A 20836-nucleotide genomic window follows, 5' to 3' on the forward strand; every position below is an offset into this window, starting at 1 on the left:
GCTCCAGACGCGCAGGCTCAGCGGCCATGGCTCACAGGCCCAGCCACTCCGCGGCATGCGGGATCCTCCTGAACTGGGGCACGAACCTGTGTCCCCTGCATTGGCAGGCAGACTCTCAGCCATTGCGCCACCAGGGAAGCCCCAAAAGGGTACTTTTGACATGACAGTTTGGTGAAGGACTCTCTGAAGAGGTAACATCTGAACTGAGACCTGATATAAGAAAGAGCCAGTGTGAAGTTTCAGGGAGAAGACCAATCCAGATAAACGGAAGAGGTAGTGCAAAGATCCTACGGCAAAAGTGAGTAAGAAAGAACTTGTCATGCTCAAGAAACAGTTGAAAGGTCAGTGTGGCAATTCAGTTTGAGATGAAGCCAGAAGGGGAAGATGTAATCTAAACCAAGGTAAGGGGTCTGGATTTAAGTACAACTGAAGGAAGCCAGTGGAAGGTTTTAAAAGGGTGTTAAGAGCTATAACATGATCTGATTTATTTTTCTAAATGCCACTCCGGCTCCTGTGTGGGAAATGTTAATGAATGCCAAATTTCAACTGGCTTAATGTTATTTCAAAGACTGCCATGTTTCCTCTTTCATCTCTCTTGATTATACCAGATGATATGTTGAACTTCTGATTAGCCTCTAAGTCCTTTCCAAGATAGACAGGCATTCTCCAAGGATAACTAAGAGTCAGCATAAATAGTATTTGAAAAGTGCACATAAATGAATAGCTTGTTTGTGGCCTCTTTCAAGGAACATAGGAAATTCAAACTGTGGATGGTGAAGTTTAAGTCCAGGAATTAGCTACAATCAGGGAATTCTCCAGTTAATGGTAAACTGAACTTACTCTCTTGAGTAAAGGTAACTAACTGTATGTTCATTTTTAATACTTTTTAATAAGCTCTATGAATCTAGTTAGAAACACCAATAATTTAAAAAGCCAAATAAATATACTGGCATAATTGCTCATCTGCTGAATGTTTGTCTCTGGGTACTTACTAATAATAAAGACTTAAGCAATAATATATACTGGAAGCCCAATCTTAAAATCTCTTTTCCCTAAATGATTCAGCCTTCTCCCTCACCTAACAGAAATGCTAAAGACTGAGGTCCCCATGGGGTAGATCCTACAGGACTTGCTGGGCATCTTAATTGGGGTGGCTCATGGGTACCTCAAAAACCATCATGCTTCTAAGATCTTTTTGTCCCCCAATCCCTTCCTGAGTCAGGGACTTGGTCCTTTTCTTCTAGGTCCCCAATGTGTAGCACAGTGTCCTAAGTGCTTCATAAAGGGGAAATGACCAAATGAATAGTAGTAGAATGTGTTATCAGTCAAGGTCATACTGAAATTCTGCACATTTCCTGGTACTGCTAACTCAAGCACATAGGACTTCCAACTCTATGCTCAGCTTTTGTCACCTACATCTAATTTTTAGCTATTCCATGGGCACATAGATTAGCACACATTTTTCTGACAGTTGTTGAAACAGAATATGCCATAATATCAAATCAATGGGAACAGATTCTCCCATATAGATTAGCAATAATCTAAAAATTAATTTTTGTTCAATATAATTTTCTATCCTATATTTTTAAAAAGATAAATTTTTCTTGGATACTCTTTAAAACAAAAGGAAAGGGCTTCTCTGGTGGCGCAGTGGTTGAGAGTCCGCCTGCCGATGCAGGGGACGCGGGTTCGTGCCCCGGTCCAGGAAGATCCCACATGCCACGGAGCGGCTGGGCCCGTGAGCCATGGCCACTGAGCCTGCGCGTCTGGAGCCTGTGCTCCGCAACGGGAGAGGCCACAGCAGTGAGGCCCGTGTACTGCAAAAAAAAAAAAAAAAAACAAAAGGAAAAACTCTTGTGCTAATGTTTCCCATTCTTCAAAGCCCACTGATTTGATTAGGTCTTTAGTGACTGACTTGGTAATTTCTCCTTCCTCTCACTTAGTAATGTAATTATGATCTACATCCCATACCCTTCAATACTTCATAATTCAAGACAATTTTGAATATTCAGGAGTAATTCTTGATGTTCATGACATAAGTTACAATTTTGCTGGGACATGAAACTGATTTGTGTATCTTTCTTAAGACAGTGAGTGAATATAACTGTGCCTAGCATCTTTACATCTCAAATAATTTTGTTTTCTCTGCAATGATATACACAATAACATATCCTAGAGTGAAAATAAAATTCTTTTAAAAACAATTTGAGAGATGGTGTTGCAAAATAAGTCACCAAAATCCCCTAATTCTCCTGCTTTGATGGAGAAGAAAACATAAAGAAATCTGAGAAAATTATGGCTCTTACCGGGGAAAAAACACCAATATTCAAGAACTCAATGTTGGATTTGGTATCTGCTTGGATCTTCATGTGAATAATGCCATATGGAATAAGTAAAACTGATTAAACTGGTTCAAAAGAATTCCAGCTAGTAAGAAATTCTGCTCACAAATATATATAGAGAAATTTTCTATAAACTGTCTCTATACATTACATGTTGTAGTGATTTTCAGCAGTTTGGGGATTTGTTCAAATTTGGGGAACTTTAACCTCAAAGTCTACTTCATACATTGATATGTACTGTTCTCCAATTTTTCAGATGTATTCATTCTCTCCCCCTAAATAAATGCTGAACTCCTTGAGGGCAGGCATCTGTCTTACATTTCTTTTAAATAAAGAGTAGGCATTAATAAATACAGATGTTATATACAAAATTAGGTAACTTCTTGTTTATATTACATCAAATTAAAAGAAAGCATAATTGTTGGATCACCAAATAACATCACTTTTTAGGATGGAGGCAGATAAACAAGATTAAGCTTGTGAGAGAACTCAAAACCACGTCACGTGAAGAAAAGTAATCAGATTTGGGGGTGTTTAGCATGGAAAAAAACATCCAGGGAAAGAAGGTAATAACTACCTTTAAATATTTAAAGTACTATCTTGTGGAAGAGGGATTATAGCAGTACAGTACAACTTGAAAGGTCCACAAGAAAACAGATCTTTTTTTAGCTCAATATAAACATCATATTAATTTTGGAGCTGTTCAAATCCAGGCTAAGTAATCATTCAGCAAGACAGCATAGTACTTAGGAGCACAGGCTCTGAAGTTATTCAACCAGAGTCTATCTTAGCTTTACAACTTACATGCTGGGTGACCTTGATATCACGTTATTTATAACTTCTCTAAACCTGTGTTTCCAAAAAATTTAATGTACAAATACATATTATAGGGGATCTTGTTCAAAATGCAGATTCTGATATCAAAAGTCTAGGCTGAAACCCAAGATTCTGCATTCCTCACAGGCTCCCAAAGGAATGAGAATGCGACTGGTCCAAGGAATACATTTTGAGAAGAAAGGTTTTCTAAGCTTCAGTTTCCTCATCAGTAAAATGGAGCTTAAAACAACTGTTTTTACCTAGTAGGACTCTGTGAAAATTAAATGTGTTAATGAAAGCAAAGCGCTTAAGGCACTGGCAAGCACATAATTTTAGCTATCATTAGCTACTGTTTGAGGTGAAAAGGACTTGTTAAAGGTAAAAGATTGGCTTAAATAATTTATGTGGGAATTTTGGATCCTGGGATTTTGTAATTCTTTTAAATAATTTTACTAAAATTGATTCTGTAAATTAACCACATATTAATTAATCAGAATTTGATAAATAAATGAAATACAATTTTAAACACCCAGAAACATTTTAAGGAAGACTTCTGATTCAGATGGAATAAGCTCACTTCCCACAGTCTCTCAATGAATTTTCCTAAAAACGCTTGACAGAATGCATGGATTAGCTAGCTGAGGGCTCTGAAAAGTAAATGGTAGCAGGTAGACTGTGGAAATAAACTACAAATCAAGGTATGACCAATTAGTGGTATGCTTCCTGTTATTTTTTTTCCGCTACTGTGTTTCCCAGTTAGTACACAGCTCCTACTCAAATAAATGTGACTGAAAGAGTGGGGGAAATCCTTTGGTTTCTTTTGTATGTTTGTTTTCTCTCCTGCCCCAGCCCCCATGCAAGCCCCAAGCCCTAAGATGAAGTCCTGTGGCAGTGGCAGTGATGGCAGTAGCAGCAGAACAGACATCTAAAACTCTTCTCGATAAGCAGAGGGGAATTCTCTGTAAGTAGATGAACTGTGGTCTGAAGAGTGAGGGATCTGAAATTCCTGTTTTTTCTTTCTCTTTATCCTTCCCCTACTTAGCTCTTAAAGCAACAGACTAGGTTGACTACAGTTTCCCAGCTAGAAGACCTAGAAGGGAGCCCTTAGGAGTTGAAGAGTGAACCTTGCTAGATAAAATGCCTGCAAAACTTTTTAAGAATCAACATTCAATATAGGTTATTAAGAAAACCCAGAGTCATATAAGGTAATATTGCAAATGTCTAGGATATCATCCAAAACTACTTGCCACACAAAGAACCAGGAAAATCTCAGTGACTCACAAGAGAAAAGATAATAAACAGATACCAACCCTGAGATGACTCAGCTATTTGAATTATCAGATAAAGACTTTAAAGCAGATATTATAATGGTTTCAAGAAATAAGGGCCAACAATATTAAAACGTGGAAAGACTGAAGTCTCAGCAGAGAATTGGAAGATATAAAAAAGAAATGAGGAAATTTTACTACTGAAAAATATAATATCCAAAACAAAAAATTTGCTGGATTGACTGTATAAAAAATGGAGATAACAAAGGAAAGAGTCAGTGAACTTGAAGCTAGATCAGTAGAACAAGAGGAAAAAAAGATTGGGGGAAAAAAAGGTCCCACATTCCTGTGGGATAATAACAAAAGGTCTGACATTTGAGTCTTTAGAGTCTTAGAGGAAGAGGGGAGCATGTTACAAAAAAAATATTTGAAAAAAAAAATAGCCAAAAACTTCCCAAATATTGCGAAAGTCAAACGTGCAGATTCGAGAAGTTAAGGGAATCCCAAATAGGAGAAACTCAACAAAATCCACACCCAAATACATTGTAATCAAACTGTTGAAACCCAAAGATAAAGAAAAAATTTTGCCAGCAGCCAAAAAAACCAAACCAAACCAAACCAAAAAACAAAAAACAATGCATGCCACATAGGGGAGCACTGATTCAAATGACTGTAGATTTCTCATTGGAAACTATGGATGCCAGAAGGCAGTGGAATAACATTTTTAAAGTGTTGAAAGAAAATAACCAAATTCTATAACCGGTGAAAATATCCTTCTGGAATGAAGAAGAAGTAAAGACATTCTCAGATGAAAGACAACCAAGAGCATTCATCACCAGAAGACCAACTATAAAAGAAATGGGAAAGGAAGTTCTTTAGACAAAAGAGAAATAATACCACAGAGAAGATGGAACTTTGGAGTGAAAGAATAATAACAGAAATGGTAAATATCTGGGTAAATGTAAAGACTATTTTTCTTCTCTTCTCTAAAATATGAGACTTTTTTTTTTTTTTTTTTTTTTTTGCTGTACGCGGGCCTCTCACTGCTGTGGCCTCTCCCGTTGCGGAGCACAGGCTCCGGACACACAGGCTCCGCGGCCATGGCTCGCGGGCCCAGCCGCTCCGCGGCATGTGGGATCTTCCGGGATCGGGGCACGAACCCGTGTCCCCTGCATCGGCAGGCGGACTCTCAACCACTGCGCCACCAGGGAAGCCCCAATATGAGACTTTTGAAAACAAAAATTATAAGATTGTCTGGTGAGGTTTTCAATGTACATAGATGTAATATACATATATCAAGCACAACCCAAAATGAGTAAAGGAACTTATATGGTGGTATAGTTTTTACATTTCACTTGAACTGGGTAAAATATTAGTTCTAAGTAGACTGAAAAGTTCATATATATCTATATATATCTAGTGCAACCATTTAAACAAAAAACACTATACAAACAGATATAATCAAAGACCCAATAGATAAATTAAAATGTATACAAGAGATAAATTAAAATTTAGATAATCCTTTTAGATAAATTAAAATATAATTCTAATATATAAATAAAACAGATTAAATCTTTAATAGATAAATAGATGAATTAAAATGTAATTCTAAAAAATTTTCAACTTATACAAAATAAGGCAGCAAAAGGGAAATAGATGAAGGGAAACAAGGTACAAATAGAAAACAAATAAAAAATAGTAGGCCTAAATCTGAACATATATTTACATTAAATATAAATGGTCTAAACATTTCACTTAAAAGACAGAGATCATCAAAATAGATTTTTAAAAAATCAACATTGAAAAATATGCTATATAAGAACTTCATTTAAAATATAGTGATTAGGGCCTCCCTGGTGGCGCAGTGGTTGAGAGTCCGCCTGCCGATGCAGGGGATACGGGTTCGTGCCCCGGTCTGGGAGGATCCCATGTGCCGCGGAGCGGCTGGGCCCGTGGGCCGTGGCCGCTGGGCCTGCGCGTCCGGAGCCTGTGCTCCGCAACGGGAGAGGCCGCAACAGTGAGAGGCCCACATACCGCAAAAAGAAAAATAAATAAATAAATAAATAAATAAAATATAGTGATTAAAAGTAAACAAATGGAAAAGATGTACCATACTAAAAATAATAAAAAGGAAACTTAAATACTTCTATCAATATTAAATAATGTAGACTAAAAGGCAAGGAAAATTACCAGGATAAAAAGAGACATTTCATAAAGATAAAAGGATCAATTTACCAAGAATATATAACAATCATTAATATGTAAGCAACTGAGAGATTCAAAATATATAAAGCAAAAACTGATAGAATTAAAAATGTACAGTATATTGAAAACTTCGAAACTCCTTTCTCGATAATTGACATAAATAAAAAGTAAATCATCAAGGATATAGAAGAAATAAATAATACCATAAACCAAAAGGAACTAATTGACATTTACAGAATACTCTAGCCAACAACAGTAGAACACACATTCTTTCAAGTGCACACACATAGAACAGGCACCAAGATAGACCATATCCTGGGTCATAAAGCAAACCATAACAAATTTAAGAGAATTAAAATCATAGAAATTAATTCTTTCACCATAACAGAATTAAACTAGAAATCAATATCAGGAAGATATCCAGAAAATCCTCAAATAATTAGAAATTAAATAACAAGCTTCTACAATACCCACAGGTAAAATATGAAGTTTCAAGGGAAATTAGAAAATATTTTGAACTGTATAAAAATGGAAGTACAAATTCAAACTTTGTGGGATGTAGATAAGTAGTGCTTAGAGGGAAATTTAAATCATTAAATATTTGTATTAAAAAGGCAGAGGTCTTGATGAAACCTAAGCTTCTACCTTTAAGAAACTAAAAAGAATAGCAAAATAAACACAAAGCAAGCAGAAACAATAAAAAGCAGAAATAAAAATTTAAAAAGACAACTAGAGAAAAACCAATGAAATCTAAAGCTGTTTCTCAGAAAAGATCAATGAAATTTATAAACCTGTAGCCAGACTAATCAGAGAGAGAGGAAGTGAGGGAGAAGGGACAAATTACCAAAATCAGGAATGAAAGAAAGGATATCACTACAGCCCACTGAGACACTGAAAGGATAAGAGTTATGAACAACTCTATGCACATAAATACAACAACTTAGATGAAAGGGAGGGACCTAATTCCATAAAATACCAAAATTCACCTAAAAAGAAATAACTAACTCAAATAGGCTTATATCAAAAGAAATTGAATACATAGTGAAAGATCTTCCAAAAATGAAAACTCCAAGCCGAGATGCTTTCACCAGGGAATGCCACCAAACATTTAAAGAAATAACACCAATTCTACACAATCTCTTCCAGAAAACAGAATAGGAAGGAGCATTTCCCAACTTATTTTATGAGGCCAAAATTACCGACTCCAAAACCAGACAAAGGCAGTATAAGAAAAAAACTAAACTAAACAAAAACATAATACAAGTATCTTTCATTAACAGAGAAGAAAAAAAATACTCAACAAAATATTCGCAAATTGAATCCAGCAATACAGAAAAGGAACAATGCATCATAACCAAGAACAGCTTATCCCAAGAATGCAAGGCTAGATGAACACTCAAATATCAAATGTAATCCATCATATTAAGAGACTGAAGAAGAAAAATTATATTATCACATCACTCAAATGATGCAAAAAAACCCTCATTTGATAAGATCCAAGATCTTCATGATAAAATTCTCAGCAAACTAGAAAAAGGGGAAATTCTTTAACATGATAAAAGGTATCTTTAAAAAAAACTTACAGCTATCATCATGTTTAATGGTGAGAGACTGTTTTCTTCCTAAGAGCAAGAATAAGGCAAAGATGTCTTTTCTCACACTCCTATTCAACAATGAACTGTAAGTCCCAGCCAGGGCAATAAGAAAAAAGAAAAAAAGGAATAGTTTGAAAGAAAGAAAGAAAACTGTCCCTCTTTGCAGACAACGTGATTTTTTATGTAGAAAACCCCAATGATTCTGCAAAAAAACGTTCCTAGAACTAATAAGTGAGTTTATAGCAAGGTTGCAAGATACAAAATCAACATACAAAAATCATTTGTATTTCTCAACACTAACAATGAATAAGTGAATTTGAAATTAAATAAGTGTGTGTATGTATGTATGCATAGATACATATACACATGTACACATAAATCATGTATTTATTTATATCAATCATATTCACAACAGACCCCCAAATAAACACTTACATACATAAGCTTAAATCTAACATAACATGGGAAAGACTTACATGTTAAAAACTACAACATGCTGATTAAAACTATCATTTACCTAAATAAATGGAGACACAAACTGTGTTCATGGATTGGAAACTCATAGTTAAGATGCTATGTATATAGTCAATTCTCCCTAATCTGATTAAGATTTAACACAATTCCAATCAAAATGTTAGCAAGATTTTTTTGTAGATACAGACAAGCTGATTCTAACATTTTTATGAAAGTCAAAGGATCTGAAACACTCAAAACGATTCTGAAAAGAATAAAGTTGGAAGACTCACAGTACCTGATTTTAAGACTTGCTAGACAACACCAGTAATCAACCTAGTAGTGTTTTGACAAAACGATAGACACACACACACATATATATATATATATATATCCATGGAACAAAATAGAGAAACTAGAAATTGAACTACAAAAACATGGTCAATTGATTTTTGACAAAGATGCAAAGGCAATTCAATGGTGAAGGCACAGTGTCTTCAACAAACAGTATTGGAACAAGTGGACATCTGTGTTAATCATGTTTTTTTTTAAATTTTCTGTACTTTATGATTTTTTTTTTGTTGTTGTTGTTTTTTGTTTTTTTGTTTTGCGATACGCGGGCCTCTCACTGTTGTGGCCTCTCCCATTGCGGAGCACAGGCTCCGGATGCGCAGGCTCAGCGGCCATGGCTCACGGGCTCAGTCGCTCCGCGGCATGTGGGATCTTCCCGGACTGGGGCACGAACCCGTGTCCCCTGCACTGGCAGGCGGACTCTCAACCACTGCGCCACCAGGGAAGCCCTTACGATGTTTTAATATCTTAAAAAGCTTGCTGCTGGGGAGAGACTGCTCCTCCCAATGCTAGCCAATTCTTAGCTGGGGAACATGCATGTCTTTCATATGCAACTCCAACCATCTCTATCTAACTCTCACACACCAAGCCAATATTTCCCCTTGCCCTAAATCATCCCAGGGCCAGGTACCAAGCAATTGCAGGCCATCCCTATTCCCCAAAGCCCACTGAAATTACACAAACTAGCCAATCCTTTATTGCTTATCCTGTCCTACCTTGCCTTTCCCCAGAAACCCCAATGAAGGCTTTATACTCAACTCTCCCCTCACTCCTGCTTCTGCTTCACCAAACCTGGTACCTTTATGGCCCTGTGTGGCATAGTGTGTTCCCTTCTCTCAGGAAATCTAAGTAATTCATTTTTCAATGACATTGACCTCTCCACGTCAACATTCAGTCACCTCTATAAATTAAAGTCCCGTGGGTATAATTTTAATACAACATCCATATGCAAAAAATGAATTTCAACCTGTACTTCACACCTTATAAAAAAATTAACTTAAAATGGATCATTTCTCAATGTCAAACTATAAAAGTTTTAGTAGAAAACATAGAAGTCTTTGTGATCTTGGGTTAGATGAAGCACTCTTAGATATAATACCAAAAGCATGACCCATAAAGGAAGAAATTAAATTAGACTTAATTTCTTAAAACTTTCTGCTCCCTGAAGGACACTGCTGAAAGAATAAAGATATGCTTCAGACTGGAAGACAATATATGCCAGGTCAACAATAAGAAAACAAACAACTCAATCCAAAAGAATAGGCAAAACACAGATGGCAAACAAGCCACTTAAAAGATGCTCAATATCATAAGTCATTCTAAAATACACAAATTAAAATCACTACCTAAGAACAGCAATAATATAAAAACAACAACTGACAAGTGTTGTCAAGGATGCAGAACAACTGGAAGTCTCATACATTGCTGGTTAGAATGAAAAATGTTATGGCTACACTGGAAAACAGTCTGGCAATTTCTTATAAAGTTAAACAGACACTTACCATACCACCCATTAATCTCACTCCTAGGTATTCACCCCAGAAATGTGAAAACTTATAGTCACACAAAAAACTGTAAATAAGTATTTATAGTAGCTCTATTCCTAATCACCCCAAACTGGAAACAATACAATTGTCCAACAGGTGAATGGATAAACACTGTGGTACATTCATATAGTGGACTATAACTCAGCAATAAAAAGAAATCAACTATTGATACATATATAACATTGATGAATCTCAAAAGCATTATGCTGAGTAAAGAAGCCAATCTCCAAAAGATACATACTATGATTGCATTTATATGACACTGTGGAAAAGACCAAACTACAGAGATGGAGAACAGATCAATACTTGCCAGGAATTGATAAGGGATGGGTGGAGAGTTTGACTACAAAGGGTCAGCATGAGGAAATTTTTTTGGAGTGATGGAATTGTTCTGAATCCTGACTGTGACAGTAGTGGTTACGCAAATTTATATACGTGTTAACACTCGTGAAATGTACACCGAAAAAAGGTACCGTCATTCCTCAGTATCTGAGGGGAATTGTTTCCAGGACCACCCATGAATACCAAAATCCACAGATGTGCAAGTCCCTTTTATAAAATAGCATAGCATTTGCATATATATTATGCACAACCTCCTGTATACTTTAAGTCATCTCTAGGTTATTTATAATACCTAATGCAATGTAAATGCTATGTAAATAGCTGTAAATACAATGTAAATGCTATGTAAATAGTTACCAGCGCAGGACAAATTCAAGTTTTGCTGTTTGGAAGTTTCTGGAAAACTGTTCCCCCTGAATATTCTCAATCCATGGTTGGTTGAATCCACTGATGTAGAACTCGTGGATACAGCGGGCTGACTGTATTTTGCACATACATTTTAAAAATAAAAACCATGGTAAAGAGGCAAATGAAAACACTTGAGAACAGGATGCTTTGTCTTCAAATAAACCATTGGGTTCAATTTCAATATTTAGTTTACTCAAATTTTGAAGAAAGATCTCATACTGCTTATAGAAGTTCCAGGTATTAAATCCATTTTGTCAACCAAGCCAAGAAAGACAGTGACATAGAGGCAATTTCAAACTCTCAAACTTCAGTTTTAACAGAACAAATCATCAATCCCTGGAGTGGAGAACCAGATAAAAAAAATGAAACTCAAACCACATACCAGTATTAAAAACTGAGAGTCAACTTTTAAAATCCAAACTTTCCATTAATCTCAGAAACTAAATCCCATAAGAATCATGACTCATCAAGCATTCCTCTCCCTTCTTCAGATATATAGACTATTTTTTCCTCTTTAAAATACTGAAGAAATTACTTACAGCTTTAAGGGTAAGATCACACTGGAAAACAAGTTTCCGGAGTTGTGTTAAAATTTCTCTTTTGGTATTTTCTAGATCATTTCGTCTTTCTTCAACATTTGTCACACAAACTTTGTAGAGTTCATTTGCTTCTTCTACCTTCAGGAGTATCAGAGAAAAAAGTGACACTGATTCACTGAAGCTATATTTTAAAACAAATGCTTACTCTAGTAAGGCTCGATTTAAATAATTGAAAAGGCTTATGCATGAAAGTTCTGAAATATTCTATATTTTAAGTAGAATATTTCTAAAGAGAAATATTCTATTTTGGTAAGCAATTCAAGGACACTTGTCTTTTATGAATAGTCAAGTATGATTTACAATTAGTACACTGTTTGTCTATAAAATCAACATCCACTTCTACTTAATAGCTTTTTCTATTTATATTTACCATTTTCTATATAATCTTCTTACACAATTTATCAATTATATTTCATAAATAATACAAAGCTTCGGCCTAGTCTTGGTACCAGGTATTAGAATAAGTACACATATACACACAGTTGCCTAAATGGTGAACTTTCTGAACAATCAAGTAAAAAATATTAAACTACTGCTCTAAGATATATCTTTCACAAACAAACCCCAAAATTAAAAAGATAAGCAAAAATCTCTTAGCATAGTGGTTCTCAAAGTGTGGATCCCCAGAAGCAGCAGCACATGGGCACTTAAGAAATGCAGGTTGTCTGGGGCCAACCCTAGACCTGCTGAATCAGAAACTCTGGGGATGGGGCCCAGCAGTCTGTTTTAACAAGCCTTCCAGGTGGTCCTAATGCAGGTTAAAGTTTGAGAACCAAAGCCTTAGCAGATTAGTGCTAATTCAATAATAACAAATAACAAAAAAGATGATTACTTTTTGAAGAGCCTCTTCTTCCAGTCTTCGCTTTTTTTCTAGCTGCCTGTTGAGATTTTTTACTAATCCACCACTTGAGCACAGATGCTCCTCTTCTGCACGAAACATGGAAGATTTTGCTTTTTCATATTCATCTTGACGTTGCATGCACAACAATTTTGCCTTTTTAAGAGCAGTCTCTGTTTCAAGCTACACAGAAAAAAAAAGAGTATTAAATACAGAATTAGAAAAATCCTAATGTACAAGTTTCTTTAGCATATTCAGCAAGATGGTTAAGACTGCATTTTAGATAAACTACAGAGTAAGATATGCATCTTCCCACGGTAGATGCTTATAGACTGCAGATGATTTTTAGATGTTCACAAATAGATGAAACTCTACTATAATACTAACCATTTTATTTTGTTCCTGTTTCCAAAGTTCTTTTATTTCTTTCCTTTGTTTTTCCATTTCATTTTTCCTCCCAAGTAGAGGCTGGCAAGGGTATTTTTAAAAAAAGAAAGAGAGAAAAAAGCTGTTTTCTAAAGGTATACTGCTGTTTTTTTTTTTTAAGTATATTGTACTTATAAATTTTTACCTGCACAAATTTGTTGGCTTGGAGAGCTGCAATTGTTTGTTGTAAAAGGTGACTGCTCTCTATATCATTAAGAAGAGCATTGGTAAATAAAGACTGCAGTGGCATAAACTCCTAGAATTTAAAATTGAAAAGTAAATTTTCCAATAGAAATGTACTAGAGTTCTAGATCCTCCCCACCCCCACTAAACTTCTTCAAAAGAATTTTTAAGCTTAGATTTTTTTCAGAAAAATGACTATTCATAAATATGACCATATGAGAAAAATACTGAAGAAAATTAATGAAGTTATTCTAAACCTCGTTAGCAAAATTAGTAGCTAACAAGATAATCAACATTCATATAAAACTGTGGATTTCCTAGTTTCTTCATAATGGGTATCCTTATAAGTTTAAAAAGATTTTATTTTGTCAGTAAAAGGGTTATGTAGCACGTAAGTTCTTTCTTTCCTGTTAAGTACAAAATTTAATCTGATTTTGCAAGGCGCTCATCTGAGTAATCTCTCGGCATAGGACCCTAGTAGTTCACTGATCACTTACCTGTAGTCCAATGTTAGTTCTAGTTGCCTCTGCCAACTTGACAATATTTCTAGTGGACTCCAATTCTGAAAAGGTCAAAGAAGGCATCAGAAGGTAAATTCAACTTATTTTTCCCCCTCCATACTCTAAAATTATTTGTAATCCCCCAATTAAAAAGTGATCACAAATACTAGTCTGCATCATGATATGAAGTTATGATTCTTAATTGGTAGTACTCATCAAAATCAACTGGGAAACTTTCAAAATGCACTTGATTAGATCTCACTTCTCTGGGGGAATGGGACCTAGGCCTATGTATTATCTGTTTCTAAGGATATTCAGGTGAATCTGATGGGCATTCCCTATTAAAAGCAAATAATGTAGTGGAAAGAGCATAGGCTTTGGGTAAATTCTATACCCTTCCAGTTACTACTATATGATCTTAGGCAAATCTGTTGACCTTAGGCAAATCCCATCTCATTTGCCTCCACTGTAAAATGGGGATAATAATCTTGTCTTGCCTACTTCTCAGGGTTTTGATAAGGATTAAATGAGATAATGGATGTTGAAAGCATTTTGTCAACTGTAAAACACTGGGAAAATATTAGCTATTAAGATTTTCCTTATATGTTTCCATTGCCTTCTGATCCGACAGCTACTGTTGTTTTTGTCTCCTTTAACCATATTATCTGATTGCATTTCTTTTCACCCACTAGAGTATGACTTCTTTAAAGACAAAGACAGTATACTATCTGTCTTGGTGCCCCCAGATCTAGTGGTTGGTCCACATCAATGTTCAATAAGTATATTTACTGTAAGAAGAGTCTTTCCTATTTTAAGAGAAAATGGGCAATGATTTAATGCACTACAATGAAAGAGCTACTAATTTGGAATCATATTATTTATAGTCTGTAGAACATTAATCACAAACAATTCAGTTCTTACGTTCCAAAGTTAATCAGATGCCCTAAAGGGCAACTCACCCAAGCTCAGCTTCTTTTCAACCCATGAAACTATGTTCTTGGTATATTTTAACCATGTTTTAGCATATGACAAAGCCAATTCTATAGAGTTAGTGTTCTTTAACAGCATGCTGTCTAATTCTATAGGAGAAAAACTTCCTGAAAATAAAAATATCAAGGTAAGTATACATTAAATATGAGTTCATAACTCTAAACAAAGAAGCACTCATATCCTAAGATGTTCTTCAATGAAAACTGGTTTAAATATATGTGACAAATTCGTAATTAAAGGGTCACAGTTTAAACTGAAAATTAAATTATATTTTTTAATAAATGTGTATTTCTATTATTCATCAAGTTACAAGCCCTATATAATTCTTGATCAGTCTATCATCACATTATCTATCTACTCTAGCAGGTTTTTTTCCTTAAGTTTTATATGTAAAACTTCACACATCATTCATTTTACGTCTGAAATGGATACGTTAGGTTACTAAGCAAGGAGAGATTAAGTAATCCAAAACATTTATCAAAAGTAACTGTAAAAATTTGACTAAAGTTTTAAGTACCTCAAGCATTACCTTTTTCACTGGATGAGTCCACTGATTCCACAGAAACATTTTCAAAAGACTTAAAACATGGAAGAAAACAAATTTAAGATTAGAGCAGAAGATAACAGAACTTGGCTTCAAAATTTTTTCACTCTAATTTGTTACTCTGACATAATTCCTACTAAAGAATTTCAAGCATTTAGAACTCAAAGGGCCTGAGAAGTCTGTTTAAATGCCAGAACAATTAATAAGAATTATATAGCTTTTTACAACAGCAGTTCTCAAGGTCCAAGAATGAATAACCTCATTGTTTACTAACAGCATTAGTTAACATTAATGAATCCATTCAAAACTTTAAATTCTGCAGATCTCAAAAATATTAGTCAGCAAGTTATAGAAGCAATCTAAATAGACTGCTATTTAAATAGAAGACAAAGACCTCTCTCTTTCAGCCATCTTTTACCGTTTCATTATATGATAAGCTGTCTCTGAAGGTCCACTGGACAGCTTAGTGCAGAACCTTCTATGATGATGGAAATGTTCTACATCTGCACTGTCCAGTAAGGTAGCTAATAGCTACATGTAGCTATATGAGCATTTGAAAAGTGGCTAATTTAAATGAGAATTAAAATTTTAATTTAATGAATTACATGTGACAAGTGGCTACCTTATTGGACAGTGCAGGAAAAGGTTATCTACCGAAATTGTGAGAGTTTATATTTAGTTGGGCAATACGGAGTATGAAGGAATTCAATGCAACAGGAATCAAGTAAAACCTGGGTTTGAAGTCAAGCTCTATCACTTAGTAGCTGTATAACACTGAGCTATGTATTTATACTCATTTAACTTTGGTTTGCCCTTCTATAAAGTGAGGATAAGAACATTACTTCATAAGACTATTTTAAGGATTAAGATGATGTAGGTTTAGCACAGTGCATGGTTATCTATTAAGCACTATTAAATAAGTGGCAACTATTATTTTGTTTTTATTTTTTTTATTTGCAATATGCGGGCCTCTCACTGTTGTGGCCTCTCCCGTTGCGGAGCACAGGCTCCGGACGCTCAGGCTCAGCGGCCATGGCTCACGGGCCCAGCCGCTCCACGGCATGTGGGATCTTCCCGGACCGGGGCACGAACCCGTGTCCCCTGCATCGGCAGGCGGACTCTCAACCACTGCACCACCAGGGAAGCCCGGCAACTATTATTTTAAAAGATATTTTTCAAAACTCTTCATTGAACGAAGTAATTTTATTAGTAGTATATCATCATGGATTTTTAGATTTCAATTTCTAGGGTAAATTAAAAACTGCAAAAAGGAAAAAGTATTATCCTATTAAGAATTAGTATACATGTGCACAACAGAAGTACACGAATAGGAGATATGATTTACACCTAAAATTTAAATTGTTTAGACCCCTTTAACACTGATATAATGTTTTATTACACCTTCTAAATTAGCAGCAAGCTTGAAAATATGAAATTGAGGAAAAATCATAAATAACAGCAAAATATTTAAAGATCTTAAAATTCTTCATCATTCTGATATGGTTTCTACACTATCCTCCTTTAGTCCTTCAGTCACCAAATGGATGACTTCAGAAGTAGTCACAATTGTTTTCTAAGTACTGTAGTACATATAACAAATGCCTTAAATAGTCATTCATATTTTATATTATTTAAGAAAGATCTGTAGTTTCTATATTATTTTGATATAATAACAGGTACTTGGCACATTTCCAAATATTTGTTGCAATCCTTTTGGATTCCAATCCTTTTTGGAAATCCTTAACAGGAAATGATCAACATATGTCCCTAATGCAGTTTGTTTAAATACCTTGCATTTGGTGAAAAAATTTTAGTCAAATGAAAATATTACTACTACAATTAGTATAAATCTATAAAGCAATATTCTACATACATTCCTAATGCTCTTTTATTTCATAGCAATTTTTCTTCCAGTTAGGAATCAGAACCCCAATTCTCTAACATACTTATAAGGATGCTCTCAGGGAGAATTCAGACCTTCAGTTCTGTTAATAAGTGTTTCATGGTAACAAACTGTAGGATGTGTGAAAAGATTAACACCCTCTTTACTTCTTGCATCATTTTTCTACCAGTCTTAAAATCTGCGACAATGTCAGGAAGGAAAAACAGCTATGAATTACTTACTAAAATTTTGGACCATAGACATATAGGTTCATTACATAAGACACTATAAAATTACCAGCTATGTTTTTAAAAATGATGGTTCCACTTTAAAAGTACAATTAAATTTTTGGTCCAGAAACTGACCATAATTTATCATATTTAAAATGAACTGAGCTGGGTTTTTTTGCTAAACTAAACACCTATCAAAGATTAATGCTGAGATTAAGATTAGGATATTATTAAAATATTAAGTTAAAAATATTAAAATCTTTGCTTTCATACAAACTTGGCCTACCTTACTTTCCCGGGAAACAGGCAGTCGCAATAATGAATCATTGCCTACATCTCCCATGAGGAAGTTTGTTAGGCTATCCAGGGGAATTAAAAAAAAAAAAAGAAATGGAAATAAACAAGTCATGACATTGCTCTGTCACAAGCTTTACATTCAACATGTCATCTAGGTTAAATTTTTTTAAAGTAAGAACCTTAGAAATAAACTGCTAGGAATCTATCCACATAAACCACATAGTCACTTGCAAATGGATGTTGCTTCTAAACAGCTATAAACACCTCCAAATACAGCAGTAAAGCAACACAGAATGTAGCTTTTCTGAAGTTGTGATAATATTTCATGCTAGTTAATACTTTACTTTGCATGTATGTACTGAATTATTGTGACATACTCTCACTGAGACATCTAGGCCCTAATTTCTTTAAATGACAGTCCTATACTTACATATTTCCAAAGGTAAAGGCCAAAGTTTCAATGGAAGAAAACACTTCTCTGAAGAGATCATTTTTGTTTTCTTCATTTACTTCTGTGAAGTTCACAGCTTTAGGGGAAAGTTGGTTACAATAAATGAGGAGAAAATACTTTAAACTAGTTTTATACAAAGTCATTTAATCCCTTAAAAATCCATCATTACTACTAGAAGCATTAGAAGATTCAGAAGCTGAAAAGCCTAATACACAAAATAAATATGATGTTCAAGTTCTTCATTAAAGAAATCATACGAAAGAATCACCTCGCATAAAAGTAGCCAGCATTCCAACCTGACTGCTCCACACATTACATAATTTGACACATCTAAAAAGTGACTCAATGTGAAATCAATTGATCTTGAGTCACACAGTCCATGTTACACCAGCCTTCTCTCATTAAGAGTGCTCTGTGTTTTTTTCTCTTGCTTATTGCTTCATGGCATTTTTAAAAAACAGCTAAATGCACTGTGGCTCACTTAAGTCAATATGAAGTACATTTTCCACTACAAATTACCAATATTTGAAGTCACATATACATTCGACATAACGTAAAACCTATATACAAAGCATACCAATTAAAAACACACAAAGCTTAAAAATTTTTAAATTCCTATTTATTTATACCGTTATTTCTTATAGGGTCTTGGGCTCTGAGGTCCATTTTAATTGATACATAGCTGTCTTTTGTTTATCACAGGGACATTCTAACATTTTGCATTTTGTTAAAATTATGAAACATAACTGAAAAAGGTTTCTTATCATAACTTCATCTGTATGCACCTTTGTTAAAAGCCCAGATACAATCTACAGAGACAAAATCTGAGGGTTGAATAGGTAATTTTTTTAAAGTAACTCATTCTACTCAGATTGAGTTTAAGGAGCAACTGGCTCCCTGTATCCCACCCTCCCTAGGATCCTTGCCAATAACTGGAAGGAGAGAAACCAAGTGGAGAGGAAGCTATCCTTTGTTTTAAAACATAGTTGTTCTTAAGCTTGCCTGCACATCAGAATTACTTATGCAGCTTTAGAAACAAAGTCTGAGTCCCACCACCAAAGATTCAGATTTCACAGGTCTGGTGAAGCACATATATTTGTTCAAAAGCTCTCCCAGGTGATTCTAATGTGCAACTAGGGTTGAAAATGTTTCCTGGAAAGCCAGGATTCCTAAGCAGGGATCAATTAAACCTTAAGCCTGGAAGCCTCATGAAATTACAACCAAGATTTTACACGCCTTTGTAGATATGAGGGGCTAAGGTCCACACCTTTCATGAGATCCTTCTAAATATCCCTGATACAAACAAGAAGAAAAACTTAAGAACCGCCATAAATAATTTTTAAAATATTTTTTGATTTCTGCTCTGGTCAAGATGGAAAAACAGGCTTATATATCTGAAGCAACTAAAAGAAATCTGTTCAAAATATACAAAACAGCAGTTTTCATGACATTAGCTATCAGGCAACACAGAACAAAAATCCTAACAGACAAGAAACAAACATGGTGAGGCTCTACAACTGCCCCAAGCTTACTGCCTAATAACACACAAAGATTTCTAAGCAAAGGAAACTACCAGAGATAAAGAAGGTCATTTTATAATGATGGACTCAATTCATCAAGAGGACATAATTTTATACATTTATGCACCTAATAAACAACTTCAAAATGCATGAAGCAAAAACTAATAGAACTGAAATGACAAATTCACAACTACAGCCAGAGATTTCAAAAACCCTCTCTCAATAATTGACAGAACATGTAGACAGAAAATCACTAAAGGATGTGAAAGCCTTCAACAATACGATCAGCCACCTTGACGAGACCGACATTTAAAGAACACTCTACACAATGACAGCAAAATACATGTTCTTTTCAAACACATACTGAATATTTACCAAGATGGACCATATTATGAGCCATAAAACAAGTCTCAATGGGTTTAAAAGGATTCAAGTCAGGCAAAATATGTTCTGTGACTAGATGGAATTAAATTATAAAAATATCTGGAAAAATCCTCAAATATTAGGAAACTAACACACTTCTAAATAAACCATGGATCAAAGAAGAAAAAGGGAAATTAGAAAGTATTTTGAATACAATGAAAATGAAAACACAATATATAAATATTGGTGAAGGTGGTGGCAGAGAGGCACAGAAGGGAGGGATGACAAAGGGACATGCATTACCTGGATTGTGATGGTTTCACAAGAGTATGCATATCAAAATTGATCAAATTGTACCCTTAATTTAAATATGTGCAGCTTATCTGAAGTCAATTATACCTCAATAATGCTGTTTTTAAAACTGCACTTGAAAGTAGACTTTAAATGTAATTTATAATGTAATACCAGCAAAAATGTAAAGCCTACTCACTATTTCCCAACTTTAACCCGTTAGACTTTAAAGAAAAAAATACTTTATAACACTTTGCAAAATTCTATAACTATTCTTCTTTTCCTATAAATATATTTTTCAAAGCACTAAACATGACTGGGATATAACTGTAAGTAGTGAAATAATTGTAAGTAGTAAAAAGACAATTATTTGAACCATCTTCAATCGTTATCTT

At 34.7% G+C, this 20836-nt stretch overlaps 1 protein-coding gene across 2 annotated transcripts in view; it reads right to left on the reverse strand.

The window, feature by feature from the left end:
* ARHGAP29 (Rho GTPase activating protein 29) overlaps positions 1 to 20836 on the reverse strand; it is a 76935-nt gene that overhangs the window by 17585 nt on the left and 38514 nt on the right. For both annotated transcript variants that reach the window (XM_060090157.1, XM_060090156.1), the window contains exons 4-12: positions 18247 to 18343; positions 17806 to 17878; positions 15393 to 15441; positions 14833 to 14970; positions 13871 to 13935; positions 13336 to 13446; positions 13152 to 13232; positions 12759 to 12947; positions 11867 to 12004 (exon numbers count right to left, since the gene is read on the reverse strand). In XM_060090157.1, coding sequence (XP_059946140.1) covers positions 11867 to 12004; positions 12759 to 12947; positions 13152 to 13232; positions 13336 to 13446; positions 13871 to 13935; positions 14833 to 14970; positions 15393 to 15441; positions 17806 to 17878; positions 18247 to 18343 — 941 coding nt within the window. The remainder of the gene's footprint in view (positions 1 to 11866; positions 12005 to 12758; positions 12948 to 13151; positions 13233 to 13335; positions 13447 to 13870; positions 13936 to 14832; positions 14971 to 15392; positions 15442 to 17805; positions 17879 to 18246; positions 18344 to 20836) is intronic.

This window comes from Mesoplodon densirostris, chromosome 2, assembly GCF_025265405.1.
Source record: "Mesoplodon densirostris isolate mMesDen1 chromosome 2, mMesDen1 primary haplotype, whole genome shotgun sequence".
Lineage (NCBI taxonomy): Eukaryota > Metazoa > Chordata > Mammalia > Artiodactyla > Ziphiidae > Mesoplodon > Mesoplodon densirostris.